This window comes from Uloborus diversus, chromosome 5, assembly GCF_026930045.1.
Source record: "Uloborus diversus isolate 005 chromosome 5, Udiv.v.3.1, whole genome shotgun sequence".
NCBI classification, from domain to species: domain Eukaryota; kingdom Metazoa; phylum Arthropoda; class Arachnida; order Araneae; family Uloboridae; genus Uloborus; species Uloborus diversus.
The window spans coordinates 49,648,618-49,675,164 of record NC_072735.1 but is presented as its reverse complement, the minus strand read 5'-3'; the positions used below and the strand labels follow the sequence as shown (position 1 = coordinate 49,675,164).

The 26,547-nt window shown below is 31.3% G+C and overlaps 1 protein-coding gene across 1 annotated transcript in view; it reads left to right on the top strand.

Annotated features, from left to right (window-relative positions):
- LOC129221911 (cell adhesion molecule DSCAM-like) overlaps nucleotides 1-26,547 on the top strand; it is a 301,931-nt gene that overhangs the window by 37,487 nt on the left and 237,897 nt on the right. The window contains exon 3 of the mRNA XM_054856287.1: nucleotides 2,403-2,561. Within this exon, the coding sequence (XP_054712262.1) occupies nucleotides 2,403-2,561 (159 nt within the window). The remainder of the gene's footprint in view (nucleotides 1-2,402; nucleotides 2,562-26,547) is intronic.

The window sequence follows — 26,547 nt, the reverse complement described above, 5'->3', positions numbered from 1 at the left end:
GGTAAAAGAGTCGGAGTTGAATATCTAAGAATCGGAATCAGTCATTTGTCCTCCGTATATAAATTTTTGCCAAAGCTACGAAGTCAAAGTCGAAGTCGATGAGTCGGAGTCCGATTAATTGTCGGGCACAGGAGTCGGAGTCGGATTCAAGTGCCCCTAAATTCTTGGAGTCGAAGTCTACAGTTTGGCCTCAAGAGCTATTTCCAACAAAATTTGTTTGAAGTAAATCCGCCTTCAAGTACGGAATCTACATTGACTTTCAGTTTCCCCGTAGGAGCTAATGTTAAGGGATTTGAACTATTCAAAATTGAACGGAAAATTAATCAAATCAAAAAGATATTTAATATGCAAGTTTTTCATCAAAAGCTTTATCTTACAAAGTTTGTTTGAAGCAAATTCGCCTCACAGTTCGGAATTTCCTTAATTTCTCTCTAGGCGCTAATGTTTGAGTTTTTTTGAACTGTTCAAAATTGAACAAAAAATAACAGACCGACAGACCGACATACATTTTCCCCCATCTCAATACCCTACTTTCCAATTTTTAATTTTTCAATATTTATTTAATTATTTTATTTATTTTTGTTTTTCGCGATATTTTTAAGATGCATTAAGCCTTCTTTCATGCTTTTTTCTTCTTTTTCTGACTTTTACTCGGAAAGTAGGCAAAAAAGGATGAAGAAAACAGGATTCAAAAATATCCATTCTCATCCTCATACACAAAATATGCTCTATTTGAATTTTGTAAATAGCTATGTTATTGAATAGAATAAATACTTCAACAAATTGAAGGATATTTTACTTCAAAGTCAACAGACTGACTTTGAAAATCAATAAATAATGTTGAAAATGAAGATACAGCGGAATCAAAACACTAAATCATAAGAATATGCCAAAGGATTCATTGAGGTTTGGTCAAGTTTTGCCAGTTGGATGTAAGGAAAAGAAATTAACAAAGAGCATTGTTGCACAGGTACTTCATATAGAAGATGAAGGAATAGAAGTATCTTGTTTGAGAATGCGTAATAATGTAGAAATGATCTTCATGTTTGCTGAGTAAGAAGATAAATGTTCTTTGGATTATGATAAAATTATTGAGTATTTAAAGAAATCAGAATTGTAACAGTTGGCTCAGAAATTAGATATAATTGTCTCAGACTGCTGTATTAGCTGAAAAAATGTTTGTAAGTTGAAATTTATCAAGTTTAATTGTTTTGGACTTCTTGTCCTTCCATTACTGTCCTTCCATTACCCTTAACAAATACATAATTCATATGCTTAAAATAGGTATTTTTTAAAACTAAGGGTGAAATTGTAATGACTGAACACTCCTGTATGTGTCCTCATTTTTTATGTAATTTTCTCTTTTATAGTTTATTTAAACTTTTGGGGAGAACATGATAGCGTGAAAAACATGTCGCAAAAATGACCTTCCGTTACTGAGTTTTCAATTTGATTAAAAGAAAAAAAAAGTTACTGTCAAAAATTCTTGGCTTTGGCTTTTTTAGCAACTCATTATGATGTGTATAAAAGTCTATGCATCAGTTTTTGATAAAAAACTTCTTTTTATCTTTTTTTTTTTTTTTTTTGTAAAACCCTCCTTCCGTCACCGCTGGAATTTACCAGCTAGTCAATTTATTGGTTTATATTCGAAAATTACAGAAAAAATGCCTTGTCCTATATAACATTTACTTTTATATTCAAAATATTTCACAGTTTAACAGATCATTTTGCAAGCCAACAATTTTTATGCTTAACAAAATTTACAAAGTACTGATATTTACTTCCACTAACAATATCGATAAGATAATCGAGCGCGTAATGAACACTGAATCTAATCTGCTTGCTGCTTGTTGTTTCACAGTGTCAAAAAAACATCTTCAATTATTTTTCAATTAATTATAAAACTATTTTTTTATTTAAAAGTCAAACTGAAATTTAGACTCAAATAACTTATTTACACATGCATATTAATCACAATCATTTATTTTATTTAAAAACCAAACTGAAAGCGAAACCGAAAGAACTTATTTACAGTGATATACAAAATACTTATTTATACACAATTACTTACATACTTATTATACAACAACTTAGTTTTTTTCAAAATCAAACTGAAAATTATATTCAAAGAACTAATTTACAGATATAAAAATACTTATTTACACAAATAAAATATTTACAAGACAAAAACATAATTAATACCGAATCCAATGCTTTCACAACACTCATGAAATACTATGCACTTGCATGAGGTGAATCAGAAGTGCATGTTTTTATGTCCGTAAGAAACTCTTATGTCCTCAGAGGAAGAACACACGCTGAATAAATTACCCTTGTTCACGGTCCGGCAGACACACAATCAGCATTTATTCTACTAATATCCATCCCCTTTTCTTCTCCAGGTGGCAGTAAACTACCGTTTGGAGATCGCCAGTCAGTGGATCAGAGAGGGATTGTTCGCATTCATAATGTTCGCAAAGAAGACGAGGGCATTTATAGATGCGTTGCCACAAATGGCCGAGGAGAGAAAGCAGAAAGACCATTAGTGCTAAAAGTAGTCAGTAAGTACCCATAATATTATATCAGCCCTGGCATTAATCTATGTTATTATCTCCTTGATGCAGCGTTATTGTCTTTTTTTTTTTATGTTGAACAAATCGATGATAACTATGCACTTGCAAATAAATGTAGCGTGTATTTATAAATATGCGCTCTAGAAAAATTAAACTGCAATATAATTCATGCATGAGTCGTAATATGAGCGCAACAAATCCTTATTATAGCAGCTTTTTTCTCTTTATTAACTTGCTAGCAGTACCCGCACGGCGTTGCTCGGGCTAAGAATTTAAAGGAAGTCCGTTGAATAAGAAAATCCATGTCCCCCTCCCTTCTGACATAAAATGATAATTGTTTACCCACTTTTTCAAAAAAAAAAAAAAAAATAAATAAATAAAATAAAATATCTTTGAAATTTAAAACTACATTCGCCAATGCACATAAAAAGATAGCCGCCTTTGGTGACCAGCTAATTCGCCTTTTTATGCAAGCAGCCAAAGGAGGGAGCGGGAGGTGTACTCTCAATGCCCATTTTATCAAAAAATAACAAAAAGCACGTCCACTTCTATGCGAATGCTTTATGTTTTCAAAGTCGTGGGCGGGGGGGGGGGAGCATTGATCACCCGTTGGAGTTTCGAAAATACGGGTATATCTATCTCTTACTAACCATGTACCTTATATCGACCTATATTTATCTATCAATCTAGCGATACCATCTCTGCGTATATACCTACGATGATAGTTAACAATCTTTTTGTATGTATATGACACAAAGATCATGCAAAAAATCGCGAGATTTATTTATTGAATTAAAATAGCTGAAAAATAACTCAAAACTATATACCCCATAGTCTGCAAAAGATAAAAAGTCCTCATTGCTTTTATTGAACAAATGCACACAAAAATGTCACGTTAAATAACGATAGTAAAACGTCGGGGGCGGGAGAAAAATAAATAAAATTCCTAGATGAAAATTAAAAAAAAAAAAAATCAAAAGCAAGCTCTGCAGTTGGATCACGTGGGCATGACATAATGACTATCCTAAATTGAAGATAGAAATAACTTCGGCTATGCTTGGAAGTCATGCAGTGCTCCGCATTAAAAAAATTGTAAAAAAAAATAAGTATTGCGTATTTTTTAAAACGATTTTTTCTGAAGAAGGTGAAAAGGCTTTACCATTGCATAATTAAAGTTCAGAAAAGAAGCTTTTATAATTTTTGCGGGATAAGTTCAGAAAAAAATTAAACCAAGGAAAAAATGCGAAATAAAGACGTTTTTTTTCTTTTTTTCAAAAAAAAACATTAAAAAAAATCGATATATCTGCAAAAACATTTTTTTCATCATACTTAAAAATAAATTTCCTACAATTAGTACTGAAAATATTTTTATGGCGCAATTGATTCGGGGACTGTGTTGTAAAAAAACTAAAAACTGCAAAAAATCACATAAAATATTGAATAACTTTTTTCTAAGAGAAATATAAATGTAAATAATAGCCTATAGCCTTCCTTAACATATGCACTATTCAACACAAAACGACATTTTAAATTCGAACCAGTAGTTCCTAAGAGTAGCGCGATCAAACAAGCAAACTCTTCAGCTGCATATAATTAGTACCGATTAATAGGAAAAATAAGAAAATATGACAATTTCCATTTTCAAAACGCTGTAAAAATAAAACCACTGGTCAGAATGACCTCAAATTTCAACGGAATATTATCGAAGAAGAGGGAAAACGTATGACAAAAGAAAAATAAATAGTTGGAATTTTTAGCAATAGATGGCGCTGCAAGTGTCAGAATATATAAATCAAAACATCTGTCATGCGCCCGAGTCATTGAAGTTGTCATAAAAACGCCAAATACACGTTTTTTTTTCCTCATTTTGCATCAGAGAAGTTCACTATGACTGTCTCACGGACCTGGTCGTCCCGATCTCCTGATCTTAACCCGTGTGACTTCTGGATATGGCGCTATCTGAAAGCTGTTGTCTTCAGTGCTCCGATTGCAAACTTTGCTGAGATGAAGGCATGCATTGCGCAACACATTCTAAACGTGACTCCGAAAACATTTCAATCAATCGTGGAACATGCTGTTTCTCGATTTCAACTTGTTACAGATAATGGGGTACATTATATTGAACATCTTTTGCGCCAGTCTCACGAAAATTAAAGACCGATTTGATTTTTACTGATGCTTTTTATGCGGTTTTTGGTCTCAGGACAATTAAAAACTAATTTTCCCATTCGACGTGGTATGACCTTTCCGTGTTGGATGGGCTTACTTAACTAACAGTATCACACCAATACCCTCGTGCACGCTGACTTGTACGGTGTTTTAATGTATAGTTTACACCTTAGGTAATATTTATTCATTTATTTGTCATTTGTAGTCGAACACTATTAAATATGATGCTTATAGCGCTATCTATTGCTAAAAATTCCAACTATTTATTTTTCTTCTGCCATCAAGTTCCCCCCTTCTTCGATAATATTCCGTTGAAGTTTGACGTCATTCTGACCAGTGGTTTTATTTTTATAGCGTTTTGAAAGTGGAACTTTAATTATAATCACCCTATATATATATATATATATATATATATATATATATATATATATATATATATATATATATATATATATATATATATATATATATATATATATATATATATATATATATATATATATATAGATATATATATAGATATGTATATATATATAGATATATATATATATATATATATAGATATAGATATAGATAGATAGATAGATAGCTATGAATGTATATGAATGTATATTACAAGTTACTTTTGACATCGTTCAGGATTTTCTCACAAAAGTACCCTCGAGATTTGCTTCATGGCTGACCTGAACCTACTACCACTGGATCACAAAGCCCGCAGTTTCAGGTTGAGCCACCGAGGCGACGCATATTCTGGGTTTCAAGCATTTTATATTCAAATATCAATTTGCCCGTTTTCTGACATTTTTTATTCCTGATCCACAAAAAGAGTTTTTCAATTCAAACCAGTAGTTTCTGAGATTAGCACGTTCAAACAAACTCGACTCTGTTATATTATTAGTACAGATAAAATTCTCTAATGTAACATTTTAAAAACTTTGAATCACTTTCTGAAGATGTATAATAGGAAATTTACAAAATACAGAGGTTGTTTAACATACTTTACAGAAAGTGTCTTGGAGTATAAGATACTACTCAAAGATTTCTTAGTTGGTCTATAGCTAATATATAAACGTGCATAAATGCATATTTATTGCAAATATTGACGCTACCAACCAGCAACCGTTTTTGTAAACATGTGAATTATTTTCCTTTTCTCTGTATTTGGTGTAAAATAGAGGTATGATTTTAATATTTCTGAATATTTTGCAATGGGAGAATTTGAATTTTGTAGTATTTAAATCATATGTCTCTAATTATTTTAGACTTGAAATGAGTTTGTCATTGATTTTTTACGCCTTTCTTCATTAATCGTTGTTTTCCAGGGTTCCTCAGAATCTTTTAATATTATAGTAAACCGACGTGCTACTCGCTTGTGACAGGATATGACGAATTATAATTCTAATTTTATATTAACTCCAGGTATCATGGCATATTGTGGGCTTTATTAACTTAAATACGTCTACAGTAATAGGCATTATGTGCTTCATCGTAACAGAGTTCAAAATCGAATTGAATGTAACAAGTCCCAAGCAAACAATTTTATAAGGATTTTGTCAGTTGAATTTGCTTATCAGCTAGATTTAACTAGCATACGAAGCTGAATATACTATTTCGTAATTGTAATGATTTTCAGGATTGACATGAGAGCATTGTTTCAAAAATATAGTACAAAAAAGTGAATAATTAAGAAATAAAATGATACAAATGCTGCTTAGGTAAAGTATTTACACTAAGCTTTTTTTTTTCTTTTTTTTTGCACATTTTCTGCATATTGTAATCTAAAAAACCGACTTACTTGCACTAAATATATTTAATCAAAAATTTGCGTTCTCAAAGTGCATATAAGCGCTCAACTCATCTTTACCTCTGTATCTCTAGGCAAAATCAAATACCAGTCTTGGCAATGATAAAATGATACAGCATTCTTTCAGTCAATTAGTATGTTAATTAGTAACATCTTTAAGTCCTCTGGGCGTGAAACTTGCTCTTATGCATTTGTAAAGAATGTCATATCCTATTTGAATAGCCGAAGAATACATTTAACTTAATTTCAGCGAATTTGTACTTTCCTTCAAGAAAAAGAGGGGACGAAAACTACGTCATGAGGCTTCAGACGAAAATTAAATATTTCAAGAAAGCGCTCTTGTCCACAGTTTCCTTTTTTTTCTAGTGTAGTAATATTAATGTAAGGCCAAGAGGGAAATTAGTTTTGGCGTCTCTTACTTGTGACAGTTAATTTAGTGCTAAATTTAAGTGATGCTTCGTGCTAATGTAGAAAAAAGCAAAATGTGGTCGCCATTTTCCGTTTTCCTAATGTAGCTTAGCGCATTAGTTTCTAACAATAAATATTTTACTTCTGAAAGGTTGCTTAACACGTTTAATCTTACTGATGCTTATTTCACTGGAATTTGAATATGGTTTGAATAAACATTTTTTGTGCCGATGAGTTTAGGTTAGTAAAAATGATATAGATACTGTATTTGAAATTATTACTTTTAAGGCCATTGTGATTACATTCTGTTTCGCTTTAATTTGGTTTCTTGCAGCTAAATTAGAAATTTTGCAATTCTATATAAGTACTAGTAAATCACCTTTCACCTCACACATATTTCTCTTTCAATGAAATATTTCAAAATCTCTTAAAAGAGAAGATGTAGGATATATAAAATCTATTTTGACCTAATCCAGGAATCATATGTTGCTCACAATAGGGTAAGAGTATGAAACATTACCTGGTACAAATTCCATTTTCTCGAAAAATTGGGTCTTAATAATGTGTCTAATCAAATCTGTCAGATATTACATAAAGGAATACAGTCGGATCCCAAATCACGCGAGGGATGCGTTCCAAGACTCCTCGCGTAAGTCGAAATTTTGCGTTGTGGAAAAAGGCATTGTATATGATTTTTTATTAACACATCCAATTATTTTGGACATTTTAAAGTACCTTTCAAACTAATTAAGACCATTTATTAACTATATATTACCGGCTTTTATTTAAAGAGCTGAATTTTTACTGTATTTTTTAAAACGCTGCATTATTCAACATAGAACATTGGTACGATGCACAAAATCAATGATCAAAGGGACGATTAATAAAATAAAATGATACGGTTCGTATAGTATTTAGCAATAATAAAGCGTTACACTATAATAGTACTATACATTAGATACAATAATAAGTTACATTTATAACTTAAAAATTGAAGGCGCTTACTTATGCTGCGCAATCAGATCGTTATTATAATGTATTTTTAAATACAATAGTTTGACATTTACATTTATAACGTTTCCATTCAATGGTTACGCCCCTCTTTCTCTTTCAGGGTATCTATAATCCACAATATAAGAGCAGCTTTCAATTTCGTAGTGTTTGCATTTTGCTTGGACTCCATTCTGCAAACTTCATATTAAAACTAAATATTTAACTTTTACGATTTGCCTTTTTCTTGAATTTGAATTGCACGTATGCTAAGCTCCCTCATACCTAATTGAAGTGCTACCTCTGATCCACTTATTAGTTGTTCAAACGTATAAAGCATCTTTACCTTTTCTTGAATTGTCGCAAACTGTTGCTTTTTTTTTTTTCATCTTCACTAACAAAGCGATGTTTAGACTAGTGCGGTGTGTGGGAACTTGAGCAGTCAGTGATGCTAAAAGGATGTAATTGCGCTCACGAAATCAATATATAGTATAACAAATCAGGCACTTACCACCACGATTCTTTTCAAATATTTTCATGTTGTGAGCGAGAAATTGGCTTTAGTTCTAAAATTCATTGCTCGTGAAAAACTCGCGTTATAGCCATTTTGCGTAAATCGAATAGCTTTGTAGCGGGAGTCGACTGTAAGTTGAAAAACTTGTAATGGTACTTGGAATTGCTAAGTCTTATTTTTGTTTCTACATATGTATGCCTTTTTGATGCAAAATAGTTTTGTGCTTATATTTGGCATTTTAGTTTGTCACGGAAAAGTTGTGGTTTATCTTAATCTGCAAGCATTAATATCTGAGTTTTGTAATTACACATAAAACAATCTCGATTATTTCAAGAAACTGTCTGAAAATATTGCCGAACTAATGATACCAATCATTGAGAATTTTTAAATGGAATATTATTGAATTCATCAGATACCAGTAGGAATGAGCTGTAAGTTTTCAATGACTGATTAAATTACTCAGTGATAAAAATGCTTTTTGCACCTATGCGTGACACTGTTGGGGGAAAATACTGTTTACGCATTGATTATGCATTTTGTTATTAGAAGAAAGAACATGCGTATTATTCGTTCCTTTTTAGAGCTTTACGTTGTGGTCTCGTTTTGAAAAAGAACGTTTAATGAAAACGTTTTTAGATTACTTCCAGCATTAGATATTGATATTTACGTAGTGTGTAGCTTTAGACTGTAGTTTATAACTTTAAAAGTTATTTAAGAATCTAGTGGGAATAAAACAGTTTTTATTGATTTATACATTTTAGAAAACTTGAATGATGCGTGTTTTCTTTTGCATTGTGTGCTTTTTCCCGGTAGGTGGTCAACATTTCATCCAAACCAAAACAATTTAATCTTATTCAGTACGTTACCGCCCTATAGCCAGGGCTAAGGCAGAAATACATGACATACACCGCCAGCTCAATCAATTCAGCCGAGGACTGCACTTTCGTGCTTATTAGCACTCATCAGCCCGGCATAGGACTAACTGAGCTAGGGCGGTAACTTACTGAATATACCTGCCTTGCCTGCAGCATTCGAGTTGAACCGAACCATTGTTTCGGTCACTCGTCTGGTCAGTGCTAATTCTATATTAGCTACCAGTTTGTTTGGCACTCTTGGCTTCCTTAAGAGGTTTTCCGCCTCCAGCTCAGTTAGTCCTATGCCGGGCTGATGAGTGCTAATAAGCACGAAATTGCAGTCTTCGGCTGGAATTGACTGAGCTGGCGAAGTATTTCATGAATTTAATCTTAATTCAATCTCAAGACTACCGTACAAATTACGTTTGTTAGAAACGTGTTTCTTTACTTCGTTACGATGAAAGGAACCTTTTACAACATCATTTTCCCCCCTACATTCTATTATAGTGCTAGTGGTTCCCGCCAGGTGCTTTGCCCGTAGTAGAAAATTAAAGGTCATTTGTTTCGCCTGTATATTTACAAATAATGGATGATGAATTTCACGCCAATTTGGTATTTTAATGGGTCAAAGTACATATCAAGCATTTTTTTTAAATTTAAGTAAATTCTATTTTTTGTTGAAACCATAACATGCTTACTTACTTCGTAATCAATATTTTTTTTAAAATTAAATTTAAATATTTTTTATTTTTTAAAAAATTCAAAAAATTTAGGAAAATTTCAATTTTTTAAAAATTTCTAAGGCTTTTTTGTTTTTAAACTAATACAAAATTTTTTTTTGCTAAACGATCACAATCATCATCTCTAAAAATCTGCATTCATTTGCTTCTGTGCTTACTAGAAAATTTCCTGTGATCAATTACGGAAAAAATCATATTTTTTTTCAAAAAAATTTAGTTTTTAAAGGTATAACATGCTCTAAACATTTGAGTATTTTATAAAATGCTTATCCAATGCACAGTTTTGTTAAATATATTATCTTAATTGTAAAAAGTATTACTTCAAAGCTGTATCTTTAATAGAAAAAAAATCCTTAGGGAGTCTTATGACACAAAAACACACCAAAAAAAAAAAAAAATGCGATCATCGAGAAAAATCAATTTAAAGTTTTCTTTTTGCATAAGAACACATAGCGAACATGACCTAAAACCATTCATAACTTTTTAAATATTTGAACTAATGCAATGAAACTTTTCCCCTGTGTTTGGCATATTGTTTAGTTTCGAAATAAGCAATAAATTTTATTTTTGATCGTTTGGTCATTTTTGAGGTACTGTAACCCCTTAATTTGCTCGCCCCTGTTAGAGTAATTTGCTCGTTAACGTTAAGATAATTTGCTCGTCCATGTTATGATAATTTGTTCTATAAAATGATCTTGAAATTTTAATAGAAAATAACAAAATCGAATTTTCGAAAAGTCGCTTCGAGGTGCTACAAACCCTATGCTACAAACTCATTTTGTGCCCAATTTCATGAAAATCGGCAGAGCGGTCCAGACGCTAAGCGCGTAACAGAGATCCAGACATACAGACTTTTAGCTTTATTACTAGCAAAGAAAATGTGTTTTTGTTTCAGTTTTCAAAAACGCACTGTTTAAATTGCATTATTACTATGCTGATTCACTGTTACTATATGTATTACAACTTTTATTGTTATAAAATTTGAAGAAAAATACCCTCATTTGTCGCATTGTTTTGTCTAAGCGCAACTAAATACATTACAACTTTTATTGTTATAAAGTTTGAAGAAAAATACCCTCATTTGCCGCATTTGTCTATTTTATTTATTTATATATTTATTTATTTATTTTTGAAACATTATTTAGTGACGCTTTGCGAAAGATTATAAGATTTTTTTGTTGAAGAGTGTGTAATATTTCTCTTATCATGACAGGAAACTCCTTTTACATGGCATTTATTCCAAGTTCAAATGCGATTAGATTAAAAAAAAAAAAGTAGAGAAGAAAAGAATTAAAGAAGATTAAAACTACTTAAAAAACCAATGTAATACTTCACTTACTTAGTGTTTTTGTGTTTCATTTTTTTTTTAATTTTTAAAAATTCCGCTATTTAATTCGTATTGTAATTTGTTTCCCTTTGTTGTAATTTTCTTAAACTAACGTAGATATCTTTTAAAATAATATACCTAATATATTCTGCTTCCTCAGAAAATCTGTACGCAGCCCTGAATCCGTGTCTCTGACAGAAGAACTGGAAAAGTTTTCCTTTCCTTCAAAATGATCTGCAGTACGATCGAGTAACAAAACCGCAATTTCCCGCAACCGGCTTATGAAACGACTTGCAATACGGTGCCCCAAAGATATGAAAACTCCAGATTATTTTTTTCTGCCTTGCAAAGAATATGTTATCGGAAAGCAATAGTCCTTCCCAAAATCCGTAACAACAGCCGAGTACGGTCGCCTTTGGATAAATTTCCAGTTTATGGAAGTTGCAGAGAACTTATTAAAGCGTAGAAAATTTTGCTTACATGTGAAAAGAAATCAAAACATAATATCGAAGGAGATTTGTTATCGTCTTGACTTTTCAAGTTGTTGCTTTTTTTTTCTTTCTTTCTTTATTCTGTTTTCTTTATCAGACAGAATCCCAGCCCTTAGTTTTGACTTTGTATTGAAAGAAGTTAGTTTTTTTCTGCTTCAACAATTTATAATAACTCCAGATTATATAAATCCTTAGATGTTGGTTCTATGATGGCTTTAGATAGAGCTTTCCTTTGGGTTTTTCAATGCAATTTTAAGGTATTATGTTTTGCCCTTATAAGTGTAAAACTAATTATTCTTTATCTTATAAAAATAGCAATGATGATTTTTATATTTAAAAGAATAATTAAAGAATTATAATTTGTGTACGCTTTTTCAAACTGCTTTTTTTTTTTTTTTACTTTTTAGTTCAAAAACTGCGTAACTGTATTACATAATTTGGCAATTGACAATACTTGACTATACAAAATGGATATGATTTTTTAACCAAAAACATGCATATCTTATTACGGTTGTTTCTTTGTACGCTTTTTGTGCATACATTTGTGCATGGCACCAAAAAAAGTGCCCATAATGCGAATAAAATATCTAATTTGTGGCAACTAGATATAGGTTTTTTTATGATAAATAAATACCTTTGTGCTGAAAAGTAAAGTAAGAAATAACAACGTAGTAAAAGCACTGCAATTTGTGCTTTTATGACGTTGGTATTTCTTACTTTATAGGTTTCTTTAGTTTTTTTTCTGTGTGTGTGTATGTGTGTGTGTGTGTGTGTGTGTGTGTGTGTGTGTGTGTGTGTGTGTTTGGGGGGAGGTGAACTGTTTATTGTTTGTTATTGGTCACGCTGTATCATACTTTCTTTTTCTAAAATGACTTTACAAAACGTGAAGTCGCAGTTCACAGATCTACTCAAGGGTAACCTGCTCATCTTGGAATTAAAGACATTTATAAAGCATATTTTCAACGAATGCCATTGTTACTTTTGATGTGTTGATTGCTTTTGAAATTTACAATCATTATTTTTTCTCATTAAATGAGGGCAAAACAAGCTACAAGACATAAATCATTTTTCCCCTTATGGCTTAAAACGCAGATTGAACTAGCACAGGTGCACCTAGCAGGTCAATGTTTTCCAAACTTCTACAAAGCTTCCATTTAATATGTTCCTGTACTAGGTAATATAATTCGAAAAATCTCAATAGAATGCAATAGGAACAATGTTAATGATATAACATTTATTCCCAATGAAATACATTATGAAAGAAACATGTTGCAAACTCTCATTTTTTAAAGCATCATTTTTTAGAAGAAAACAGAGGACAACAAAAGTAAACCTTCACAATGCTAAATGATTGAAAAATGTGTTTTAAGAATATTTCTGTTTTCAAGAAAAGCTTTTTGAAGATCTGTACAAACAGACAAGTATCACGTGATTTAAGATTATTCATCACGGTACGAAATTTGAAATCGAAATATGTTTCTGCTTTACAAAATGTACTACTAACGTCCTTTTAGTAGTCATAAATCAGCCATTACAGTTAGAGAAAAGCACAGGGCCTTTACTAGAAATACAAACTTTGTTTCATAGAAATATTTCAAAGCATGCAATGAATCTTAAATCATTTGCATGAGATTTTTTTAACTTGAAAACATATATTTTAAAATGAAAGGCTGATCATCGTAGTTTCTTAAAATGCAAATTTTCAAAATGTTTTATTTTAACTCAAACGTATCTGCATAAACAAAGACAGAGCAATATATTTTCTTCTTCTTTTTTGAATTCCTTAAAAATAAAATACATGTGTCTGCAACGATTCTTATGTAAGCTCTCGTCCTTTAATGCGTTTTCTAAAAAATATTTCTACCGTTTTAAATTGCTCGAAAACAATTTTACCTGAAATTTATTATTCGCGTTAAACTTAAATAACTCTTTTGATTGAAAATGTGATATATATATATATATATATATATATATATATATATATATATATATATATATATATATATATATATATATATATATATATATATTGACGGTAAGACAATCAGGGTTATACTGGTTATTAATAATATTACTTCCTTTCCTATAACTTTGCTCCACCTTTTCAAATATTTCCGACTGAAAAGCAAATTTGCATCTATGTGAACATTGCTGTAAATTTGCTTTTGAATGCTGATTTACATACTAAATTGCGTGAATAGTATTATTAATGAGAATAAAACGTATTTTCACTCTATTCTATGTGGTTTCCAATACATTATAAATTCCATAATACTACAAATTTATTTTCGGAAGATTAAAAAAAAGAAAAAGAAAAAAAAATTCTTAAGAAACCATAGGTTTTGAAAAAAAAATGATAACAATTCATTCTTTACATGTGCGGAGTTCATTATCTAAATAAAGTGTTATTTCCCAGCTGTGAACTTAAACTGTTTTTATTTATTTATTTATTTATTTATTTATTTATTTATTTATTTATTTTTTGTTCTTCATTACAGTTTGGAAATACAACTATATCGGTTTCTATCATTGTTAGAGACTTTTATAGCTATTGTTGAGCAAATGTTTGGGATATCGTGCCTATTTTTGAAAACTACCCTTGAAGGAATTTTGAGTTAATCTGACGTTTATGTTATCGTAAACCAATAATCCGATGTAGAACTCAGCTGGAATATATTCTAAATGTATTCTACAGTTTTCTCCAAGTGTTCTGTTTACCTACCGAATGTAAATAAAAATCGATAGAGGTGTTTTTTTTTTCTTTTTCACCACACTACAACAATTATCTGAAAGCACATCCGTTTGATTATAAGTTTAGTTTATTGAATTAGGCATTGCTGTTGATTGTTAAAATTAAAAAAAAAAGATTTTATTCTGTCAATTTTCTTTTTAATTACACAAAGCTCCTAATTTTTCCGGAGGGGGTCCACGACGTTCATAATTTTTCCGCAGGGGGTCAACGACGTTCATAATTTTTCCGCAGGGGGTCCACAGAGGTTTGAAGTTTGGGAACTTCTGATGCATATAATTTGAATTTTGATATTTTGAATTCAAATTATGTTTTTCGCAATCACGAGTTACGACAGGACCCTGCTCATCGAGGGAGGGGGCTATTGTTTATAGAAACGGCTCCTGTCCTCCCAAGCCTGCCCGTCTTCCTCGACGGTTACGTGTGTGTATGTGTGTAAGGACGTGTATGTATCTGTAGTTGTATGTGTGTGAATGTAGAGGACATGAACGCCACCGCCAAGGAGAAAGGCATTCTAGTGGAGAGTACTTCTTGTGGAGGGTCAGGAACAAGGAAGCAGCTCCAGCACGGGCCGGTGGACGGCTCGGCGGTGCTGCAGAGGTCCCTGGTCCATTCTGAAAAAGGAACTGGAAGTCAAAGACGGTCAAATGAAAACAATAAGCAATCGTGATTGTTTAAAAAAAAGTTCACATAAAACAGAAAGCATGCAAATTTAAGTTAAAACGGTCTCAACTTGTTAAAACATCATTTCTTTAAAAAACTCAGCGGTATCACTGAAATTGTGTCAGTTTTTCCTCAGTTAGAGGTCATTTAGTGTGTGTGTGTGTCTTATTGATAAAAACTATGTAATACTGGAATGACTGTTGATTGCTTTATAAAGTTAAGAAAAAAAAAACTCTAAAGATTTGAGCCCTTCTAGACATTTCGAGAGTTTTTTTACTTGTTTAAACATTGATTGTTGAAATTAATTTTAAGAAATAATCCTGTTAAAATCGTTCAGTAGTACTTTTTCGTTCGATTCTTTAACATTGTCCCAAATCTTTTCCTCACTGAAATTGGTTCTTCGTTAGAACTCCAAAGGACACTTATTATCAGCAGTGCACTAATAGTGCGTGCAAAGTCTTACTTTTATGTATTAAGTCTTCTAATACGGACAATCTCGCTCGATAAAATAGTAATTAAAAGAATATCCCACTTAAAATAACAAATTTTCAGGGTCCCAAACCAATGTAATTTGTTGTTTTGATCCCGGATAATATATCCAACCTATTAGAATATTCTTTTTTTGGAAAATTGACAGTTCTATTAAGTGGGGTCGACTGTAGTTAATATATTTGTCTAGTGTAGAGCACTGTATCAATATCATCATTACGCTATTTGTGAAATTTGTTTTTGTTTTATTTTTAATTAATTTTGTTTGCTAATATAAATGTTTTTTAACGTAACAGAAAGTGAATTATGAAGTTTATTCATTACTAACTGCATGTAGAACATAGAAAACACCTATTGAGTTAAATATTCCATTTGAAAACGCTAAGTGTATATTGTTTTCATTCTGATGACATGAGAGTAGGATCCTTTATTGGATATACTAATATTTTGATCCTATAAGTGTAAGTTGATTAGTGTAAAATCCCAACTAATTAGTTTTGCAAAAAGAGCTTTCTGGAATTTAAAACCAAAAATGAGTTTACAAAAAGATGTATAAAATGTTTCAAAACACAATCTTTTCTCCATTGGATTGCTCATTTCAAAGGATACATACTCAATTAAACAAATACACATTAAAGTATTAAACTTAGTCATAAAGTTCTTTAAAAAAAATAAATTAGATGGGACGTAAATGGAAAAGGATATACAGGTGCCTCACGCATAACCTAGTTAATTCGTTCCGTGAAGTATCGAAAACGTGTTATACGAAACTTTTTTTTTTATGAATATTTTTTTTTCTTATTATGAAAACTAATTGATCACGTGTATAACATACATCAGGTCAATGTGTTTCGTGTTAAATCAAAACCGGGTTACACGAGACTTTGTAATAATGTAAATCAATCTATTTGTACAGTGTTATATCAAAACCAAGTCTTGCGGTGCAAATTTTATCATTGCTGAAATTTCGGTTCACTAAAAAATGCAAGCGAAAACTAGGAATCAAAACACACAACGGCCCTCTGCTCCAAAAATATATTTGTTATAAACGATACAACTTAATTATTTTACATTCCTCAAATAAAACTATTATGCTCAACACGAATCATTTTTATCAACTTTTATTGCTAAGAACAAAAAGCATTCCATCAGAAAGAAAATATGAAATATATATTGTCTGAGCAACAACATCGCGAAACAAAATATAAAATAAATAGACTTATTAAAATTCTTTAATTTTATGGTTTGTTTCGACTACAATTATTTAGTTTATTGTTTGTCGATTTTAGATTATGTTATATTCCTAATGTTATTTTCTTACAATTCATTGTATTTTTGTTTTTGGAACACTGATGAGAGAAATTAAGTGTTTGAAAGTTAAGTGTTATAGTGGCCAACCGAACTTGCGAGCGGGAGACAGACCATCATTTTTCGTATCAGTTTCAAAAAAATAAATAAATAAACCAAAACTTATTACAGTTAATATCATACATTTTTAACAGCGTATTAAACAAAAATGTAATTCCATCTTTTCAAATTCGTGTGATATCCAAGCCCTGTGGTACTTTATTGAAGTTTTGAACTGTGTAATATCGAACCCGTGTTGTACAAGTACCGTGTTACACGACGAAGGCCTTTATACGTAACTGGGCAGTTCTTTCATAGAAGATAGAAAAAGGAATGTTTTAGTACACTAAATCGAATGTTAGAACGTTTTAAGTAATGAAATTATGTTGAAATTTATAAATAATGTTAATTATAACAGGAAAACATTTGAGGATCAATTTAAAAGATATTTTCGAACTTACATTTGAAATACGAGTGATGTATTGTGCCCTAAGGAAATTCGCATTATGTTTTTAATGTGATTTTAAACAAGTTTTTAGATTAACATTAAGCAAACGTTACACATGAAAACAATTAAATGGTTTAATGATTTGTCTCTTTTAATCTTCTGAGTTCTTAATAGCTTTAATTTGTTTACTTTTCGACTATTAAAAAAATAAGGAGTATCATTAGTGAGTTGTATATACGTGTGGTAGAAAATATATTTTTATCTTTTAAAATAATAACTGCTTGAGTTTTTTTTTTTTTTTCTGTTTTGGAATCCCGATATTTATTCTTCCTCACTTTGTTTTAAACTGCCGCAATAAAGCAACGAATCACCCGTTACAACATTCTAAACACGTCAAGTTAAATGAAATTTTATGGGAGATAAGGTATCAATCACTTTGGCGTTTTTCAATGTTCTCATTTATAAACGTGCTAGTTTTTTCTCCTCTAGCAACTCGTTCCTTGTGTTCTGAGTTTATTACTCTGACTGGGGCAATTTACGAGCTTTTTTTTCCCATTGGTACATGCAAGATTTCTACGCCATAAATTTTACTAATCTAAGGGGAAAAAGGTGTAAACGTTTATCAAAGTTTTTCGAACACAGAATGCAATATATTTAACTTTAAAAAATGTTTATTCGGGTACTAAAAAAACTGCATCGCTTGCTTTTTAGCTTTACTTTTGCATTTACATAACTAACTGCTTTATTCATGTTTAAAAAGGCGGTGTGTAGTTTAAATATGTTATGCGCAAGTACCTATACGTATTATTATGTCTGTAAGTATTATTTCGGAGAAAGGGAGTGTAACACGGAACATGCGAAGTTGGCAACATATTAAGGGGACCGTGGACCTTCCAAATAGCTCAAATCGGTCAAAAGTACGATTTTTTTATTCCGTGGGATCAACAATATGTGAAGTGTGCTGAATCGTATGAAAAAAAACCTCTTGTTGATCTGATGTTTTATCACGAAGTTATATGCGTTTATAAAAAATTAAACAGAGCGTATTTTCCATTAAAATGGCTTTAAAACATATAAACAAAGCCGAAAAACTAAGTGAAACTAAGTGTCAAACATGTAAACCAAATTTTAATAAATTTTTACATTGGTATTAATGTCAAATATTTAGTCATCGTGAAAATATCTGTCAGGAGGTATGAAAATACGAAGAACATGAAATGTAGGTGAAATTAGACTTTAACGTCATTTATCTCGGACTGGAAAAATCGATGCGACACAGATTGAAAAAAGCTCCATGCGACTTAATTTTTGTTCAATATGCTTCAAATTTCAGAATATAATACTTTAGTAGTAGTTTGATATATCTGGGTATGCATTAAGATTTAAGAGAATTTTATGTTGCTTAAAAATATTTAAAGTTTTGGTTTTTGTGTAATATTCGCAACAAAAACTATTGCTTTACACGAGAAAAAATACTGTGCAGTTAATAATGGACCAATCCTTAAATGGATACCCAAAGTTCTTGGCAATGTTCTGTTCTCTGATAAAATGTTTGACAAAAGAGCAAAAATTGAGTCGCTTGGAGCATTTTAAAATCTTTATTTTAAATTTCAAAATTTTTTATTTTAATTAAATTTTTATATTGTTGCATTTTTTTGCTTGATATTTTGCATGCTAATAAACTTACTAACTCTTATGCCCAATTTCATATTTCAAAATTAATAAACAAAAGAAAAAGCTTTCAAGGTCCACGGTCCCCTTAACCATTACTGAAGTTAATCATAAACGTAACCGAAAACTTTATTAAAACTATAACTTACATTTAGTAAGTTACCGCCCTATAGCCAGGGCTGAGGCAGAAATACATGAAATACACCGCCAGCTCAGTCAATTCCAACCGAGGACTGCAGTTTCGTGCTTATTACCACTCATCAGCCCGGCATAGGAGTGACTGAGCTGGAGGTGGAAAATCTCTTAAGGAAGCCTAGAGTGCCAAACAAACTGGTAGCTAATACAGAATTAGCATTGAAAAGATGAGTGACCGAAACAATGGTTCGGTTCAACTCGAATATTGAAGGCAAGGCAGGTATATTCAGGCCTTAGCTCAAAAATAGCTATTTCCGAAGTATTTTGCCTCACTAAACACGAAAATCACCATAAAAAGTTGAGATTAGGTCTAGTTTTCAAGATACACAGCCATTTAGAATAGTGAATTCTAACTAATGCTACTTTTTTTCTGGTAGATAGAAGATAGATATTCTGCCTTAGCCCTGGCTATAGGACGGTAACTTACTGAATGAGGGAGTAATTGGAAAAACGGCCAAAGTCTAATATTTGTAAGAAACAAAAATGTGAGTCAACTTACTAATAAAATGACGATTTCAAAGGTAGATAAATTTTCAAAATAATTTTTTATAAATCAGTATTTACGTACCAATATAATAGTAGTTAAAACTAACAACAACTTTTTATTTCGTTGTTGTCGTAACACACTGCTGTGCAAAAGGGGAGTACAAAAATACCAGTTTCTTCCACTTTCGCAAACAATCATACTTTTCATTGCTTTCATTTGGATTGAAAATTAAATTGCGCTTTGAGTTTGGTACTGGAAATGGGAAACAGTTTTTAAAACATGGTAAGTTCTTCACGTTGTGACAAGTCTCGCATCAACGCGTTTGTGTATTTTGCCTATTACTAAAACCAGTAACTATGCACGCCAAGCATAAATATTGCTGTAAACATTTCACTTCAAAACTCCTTCTTGAAAAATATAGTTTACTCTAATTGTTGTACTTTTTTCTAAAATAACTTTAAAATTGTAAATGTATTTATTTTTCGAAACTATCATCGTATGAGAGTTAAAGTCTTATAGAACCAGATAAATTTAAAAATATATTTTGCTTGAATCGCAGTTGTTTAATGTTTAAGTTTATTAATTGTAACATCAACTATTTACAAGCACTTTTTTTACGAATATCTATGAAGGCCATTCCACAGTATTTGACTGTAAAAGGTCCCGAGTCTAACCCTAAATGTCGAAATATTTAGTCTGCTCTCTGTGAAGAAACTCTGTGTTGCTTAAATGTTTGTTCTGTCAACTTGTGTGGTAAGGACTACGTCAAAAAATCTACCTGAAATAATCCTTTTTTTCTATAAGTGTAAGGAATTTTATTTCCGTATTTTAAACGGGCCTGCAATTAGTCGACTTTTTTTATGTGAATAACAAAAAAAAAAAAAAAAAAAGATATGGAAAAAAAATAACAAATAAAAAAAAACAATTACTTTTAATCTTAATAATATTTTTGTAAGCCTTAAAGCGTGTGGATTTTTTTTTTTCAAAATGATTACTGTTTCGTTTAATCGATCTTGATTTAAAAAATAAATAAATAAATAAATAAAAAATATTTGAAATAGTTTCCATATTTACCACACAATGCTATATGATTTAAGCTAGAAATTTTCGAATTTAAGAAATAAATCAAATCAATTTGGATGATGCAAGCGTTAGTTTTGCAAAGAAAAAAAAAATAATAATAATCTTTATATATTAATAGGCAAGCCGTTTCCTTTCGGTACCGATTTCTCCTCTGTTTAGGAACCGATTTTCTTCATTCTCTTTTTTGTTCGGTAGCCATTGCCGAGTTTTAGTGTCATCAATAAAAATTTTTGAAATCGAACGATAATTAACGGATATATTAATAAAAAACGCATTTTTGTTTTAAATGGCTCTTTCTACGCGAACGGATGGTCCAATTTTTTCGAATTTGGTATGGTTGGAAAGGACTTTAAAAATACTCCTACCGAAAAAATTGTCAGAGCGCCCAAGGTCCAATAACCTAAATCCATTGGAAAAAAAAAGTTATAAGCGTTTTTTAGTTATCTAAACTCAAAAATTTTAATTTTATCTCTTTTCCATTGTTGAAATTCATTGTTGGAAGCGTGAACATTAAGTTTTAATTCATTTTTTAAACCGTTTCTTCTACACGAAAAATGCTTTTTAATGCTTCGAGCTTGGTATGGTTGGAAAGCTCGTTTCTAAAAACGTTTACCTCCCGTTCACGGCAAAAAAACGAAAACCTGCTAGAAAATGAGCTAGAAGCAATTAAAAGTTAGTGAAAATTCATTTTTATTTGCTTTTTCACGCGACATAGTTTGCGTGAAGAAATTGCTGGATAATATTGTAGTGTTCCCATTTCTCGCTTTTGAGCGTAAAGAAATTAAATACTTGCATTTGTTTTCATTATTGAGGCTTTTTGGGTAACTACGGACATTTAAAATATTTTCATTTTGATTATGTTTTCACGATTTTAATATTCGAATAAATCATTTTCCGGAGTGAGGGAGGCTTTCAGTTTCGATACAATCACCTTCTGAAAACACACACACACACACACACACAGCTCCGAATAATACGTGCATTTGCTATCACTACAAACAGATCTCAAAGTGAAACTTTTGATAAAATTGGTGCATTATTACGACTTCCAGTGCTTTTGCATGGACAATTATATGTTGCCGCGAGTAGAATTCGTTCATTTGACTGTCGAAAATTTTATATTTCTAACGGCAACGGTCTTGCATACTTTTACAAAGAATATTGTTTGTACAGAAGTTTTACGCAATTAAAGGAGTTTCACGGGATCATTTCATTCAGGAAGAGTTCCAAAATTGTGAAATTGACGAACTTTATCCATTGGTGTCAAATTTTTGGCACCAATGCCACGGCGAGAAATATATTTATTTTTCATTCGTAAAAAAAGGTAGATAAATGTCTTTTTGTATGGAGCTAACAACGAATGAAGTAACCCCCCCCCCCCTCCCCGTGACAAGGGGAAGAAATAAATGACAGGAGGAACATCAAGCATTTTTTTTATAAGAACGTTTATGAAAACAGTGTGACATGTGGTAATGGGAAGAGGGGGTATGGTGAAGTGTGAAACTTTGTGACAAAGGAGAGAGGGAGCAAATATTTTGAAAAGTGAATTAGTCAGTTATCCCCTAAACCGTAAACAAATCACAAACACGATTTTTTAAAATAAAATTGCACTATTATTGCGATGTCCAGTATAAGTTTTTAATGTAGCAAGTAGGATTCGTTCACTTTACTGTTTAAAATTTCATATTTCTAATGGCAGAGGTCTAGGCATCTTACTCAATAATATTAACTTTTTAAAAAGAAATATTGTTCATCCAGAAGTTTTACGTATAATCTGAGTTTTTCAGCAATTCATTCGAGAAGATTTCGATAATTGGGATATTGGCGCTCTTTGCATACGAAAACAAAGAGTAGGGAAATGTATATTTGCTTACGGTTACCACAAAATAGGGGCAGTTCACGAATGAAGTCTCGCTTTAAGGTGGAGTTCACGAAATAGTAACAGTTTGTGACAAGGGAGAGGAAAGAAATGACAAGAGGAACATACAATGGGGATAATGTGACAACAAGCCTTTTTTTAATAGGAACATTATGAAAACCAGCGTGGCATGTGACTAAAGAAAGATGGGGTATGGTGAAGTGCGAATCATTGTGACAAAGGGGGGAGAGTGTCAAAAATGTCAAAAAGTGTGACATCAGTTATGCACCGCCCTTAACCATAAACAAATCACAAAGACTACCTTTTTTTTTAAAAATGAACTGTTATTGCGACGTCCAGTGTTTTCGAATGGACAGTTGTCACGAGTAAAGTTTGTTCATTTGTTACTTGGAAATTCATATTTATGATGACTAAGAAGCAACTTACTAAGTAACAGTAGACGTTTTATAAGTAATGTTGTTCATACAGAAGTTTTACGTATAAACTGGGTTTTGATGCTTCATTTCATACGGGAAGATTTCGAAAATTGGATGATTGGCGATTTTTATCCATTGGCGTCAATTTTTTTGGGGTTGTTTCCTTAAGTCAAAAGTACTACTTTTGGTCACTGAAATTTATAAAATAAGCAAAAATAAAAAAAAAAGTGGAGCCAGAAAAAACTTTTATTTTCAGAACAGTTTTTTTTTTAATTATTTTTTTTTTTAAATCCGATTCTGGAAATAAAGCGCTGTCTTTATGACGTTACAAGTGATGTACTTTAGCACGCTGCTCCACTGCCGTGCTAAATGTTTACGCTTTACTGTCAACCGCGTTTCTAGGTTATTATAATTTGCGATGTGCGCTAATGGTATCAGTGAATGGCATTTCATCGCTTTTGATGCAATGTGCAGAAGCGTAAAAAAACGAATTTCAATCTGCTCACCGATTCAAATAATTGTTTATAAATATTAATTTCTTTTCAAATTATTTAAAAAAAGGGTAAAACCCATGTTTTTAAGCGTGCTCTTTCAAAAAAAAAATACGTTTAAAATTTCAGAAACAATCCCATTACCGAAATACCCCTTTCATTCATTTATTTTGAGATTGACAGACAAAAAGTAAAATTGGAATAAATTATTACTGGTTTGGTATTGCGTGTACATATAAAAATTGGACGTTCCCCCGATATGCAGTAAAATTGAGTTTGAGTAGAAATAAAAATTTTGGAAATAGTTAAATTCATTCAAGTTTTCTCAAATATTCATTTATGAATATGGTCGAATTTCGACCACTGAGCGAACACTAGCAATAATGAATACACATTAAAACTCATACAAATCAACATAGTTTCGTGCTTAGTATTTATTAAAAATAACAAGAGTTCAATTTCTTTTTAATATTGCCGCATTTTAAATAGCAAGCATGCATGTTATCTTGTTATGTTAACTTTTTTTTTTTGAATGTTCCAAAAGAGTATGATGTTTATACTATATACGTATAAGTACCAGTATGTATTTTTAAAATTTTTAACAGTAAGATATATTCTACTTTTCATAGTTGTGTATTAATGAATAAAATAATTTTAAAAAGTAGGTCCCTGTAAAGGCTCAAAATTATGTCAAGATTAAAAAAATAAATAAATAAAAACATTAATCTTAAAGAAAAATAAACAAAATCAATTTGTTTTGAGGGGAAAGAAGCATTTTAATTTTTTGATCATTATCAAAACTTCTGAAAGCTACTCTTAGATTTAGCAACGTTAGATTTGGACAACAGTAGCGTTGTCCAAAAGAAATATTTTCCATGCTTCATCTCACAAACATAAGCAAAACTTTCTTTCAAGAACTGATTTAAATTTTGGAACAATCCCAAAGCAGTAAAAGTCACACAACATTTCCATTGCTTTGAATTCTTAGGTCAAACTCAAATTAGGTCAGTGAAATTGTGGGAACTTGGCTGGTTTTCCCATTGGACGGAAAATCATTTTAGATCATATTATGTAGGGGGAAAACAGATTGTGTGGTGTGGATTCTTGTGTTTTGTGAGTGTTACAGAAGAAGTTTCTGAACGAATTTGTTCTCTGAGGAAATTATTTCGTAGAATTAAGTTAAAGCATTTATCATATAAAGTGTTCTTGGCTACTGGTTTGTTCTGAATGCAATTTTGTACCTAGAATTAGATTAAATTATACTGCGCTGTAAACAAATGATGGGGAGGAGACGGCGAGTCTTGTTGTATTATTTTGGCTGTCACAAACTCGGTGCTTCTTAGCATGAAAAAAGTTGATAAAATTGAAGTTAGATATGTTTTCTGTTTATGAGATAACCGTAGCAGAAACGTACTAAAGAATTAAAGCAATATTTGTTTATATTACTGGTCAAAAAGGTGTATATATATATATATATATATATATATATATATATATATATATATATATATATATATATATATATATATATATATATATATATATATATATATATATATATTACAATCATATATACAGACATTACAATTATTCACATAAGTTGGGGAAAGTGGGGTAAAACCAGGAAGTCGGTAGCAAATCTGGTGCCCCCTTCTATCCCCCGTAAGCGTTGCAATCTCGTGGACAAGAGAGGAACTACCTTCCACTTTGATGAAAAAGCAGTGGTCATTAAATTAGAACGCAAAAGACTCGCTTCTTCATTCCTGTGGAAAAAAATCTGTTTAAGTGGTTTTTGCTTAAAAATTTTGAGCAAAACTAGACTGATTATACAATGTTCCGTATGTAGCTCTCTTTGTACAACATTTAATTACCTTCATTATCATTCCCAATATTTGTCTGTAGCGTTCTGTATAACCATATGAGGGCATTTTTTTATGAAAACTGTACGTGCGGGACAAAACCGGGTACTATCCCCATACACTGAGAGAAAGATGCAGCCTAAAGAGGACAAGAGAAAAGGAAAATCTGTCATATTGACAGGTTCCCCATACAGGCTTCATCTTCAGGAAACATTGGAAGAAAAGAGAAAGAAAAATGGTGGAAAGAAGACCAAAGATGGACGAAAAAAAAAAAAAAACTGAAAGAAAGATAAACGAATCAAAGAAAAGGCAACTTTATAAAGATGCCAAAAGGAACAGACAGAAAATAAAACGTCCAAAAACATATAAATAAATAAATAAAATAAAATAAAATAAAATAAAATAAAAATGAAGGAGCAAGTGAGAGATGAGTTCAGGGAAGAGGATGACAATACTGCCTGCATTTACTGCAATGAGCTTTATCCCGACTCCAAGGGTGGTGAGGGATGGATCCAATGTCGTCGTTGGGCCCATGAAAGTTGCTCTGGGGCTGAAGAAGAAAATAACTATTTTACTTGCGACTGGTGTCAATTAGGGTGGTTCGAAAAAAACGTTTTTTCGAATTTGGTATCCGATTACCCCTCAAAAGTTGCAGTTTTGTCCCCTGAATTCGGGAAAAATAATGAAAAAATTCTAAATTATCATCTATAGTTCGCGCATGTCGCCTAAAGTTACGAAAAAATCAATTTTTTTCAAAAATTTTTATAATGTTGAAAAAAAATTCTAATTATGTTTTTTTTTTTATCCAACACCAAAAAAACAACAGTATGTAACATATATTTGATTTTAAAAATGGTTTTATTGCTGTTTTAAAATAATTTTGGTTCGCAAAAAAAGTTA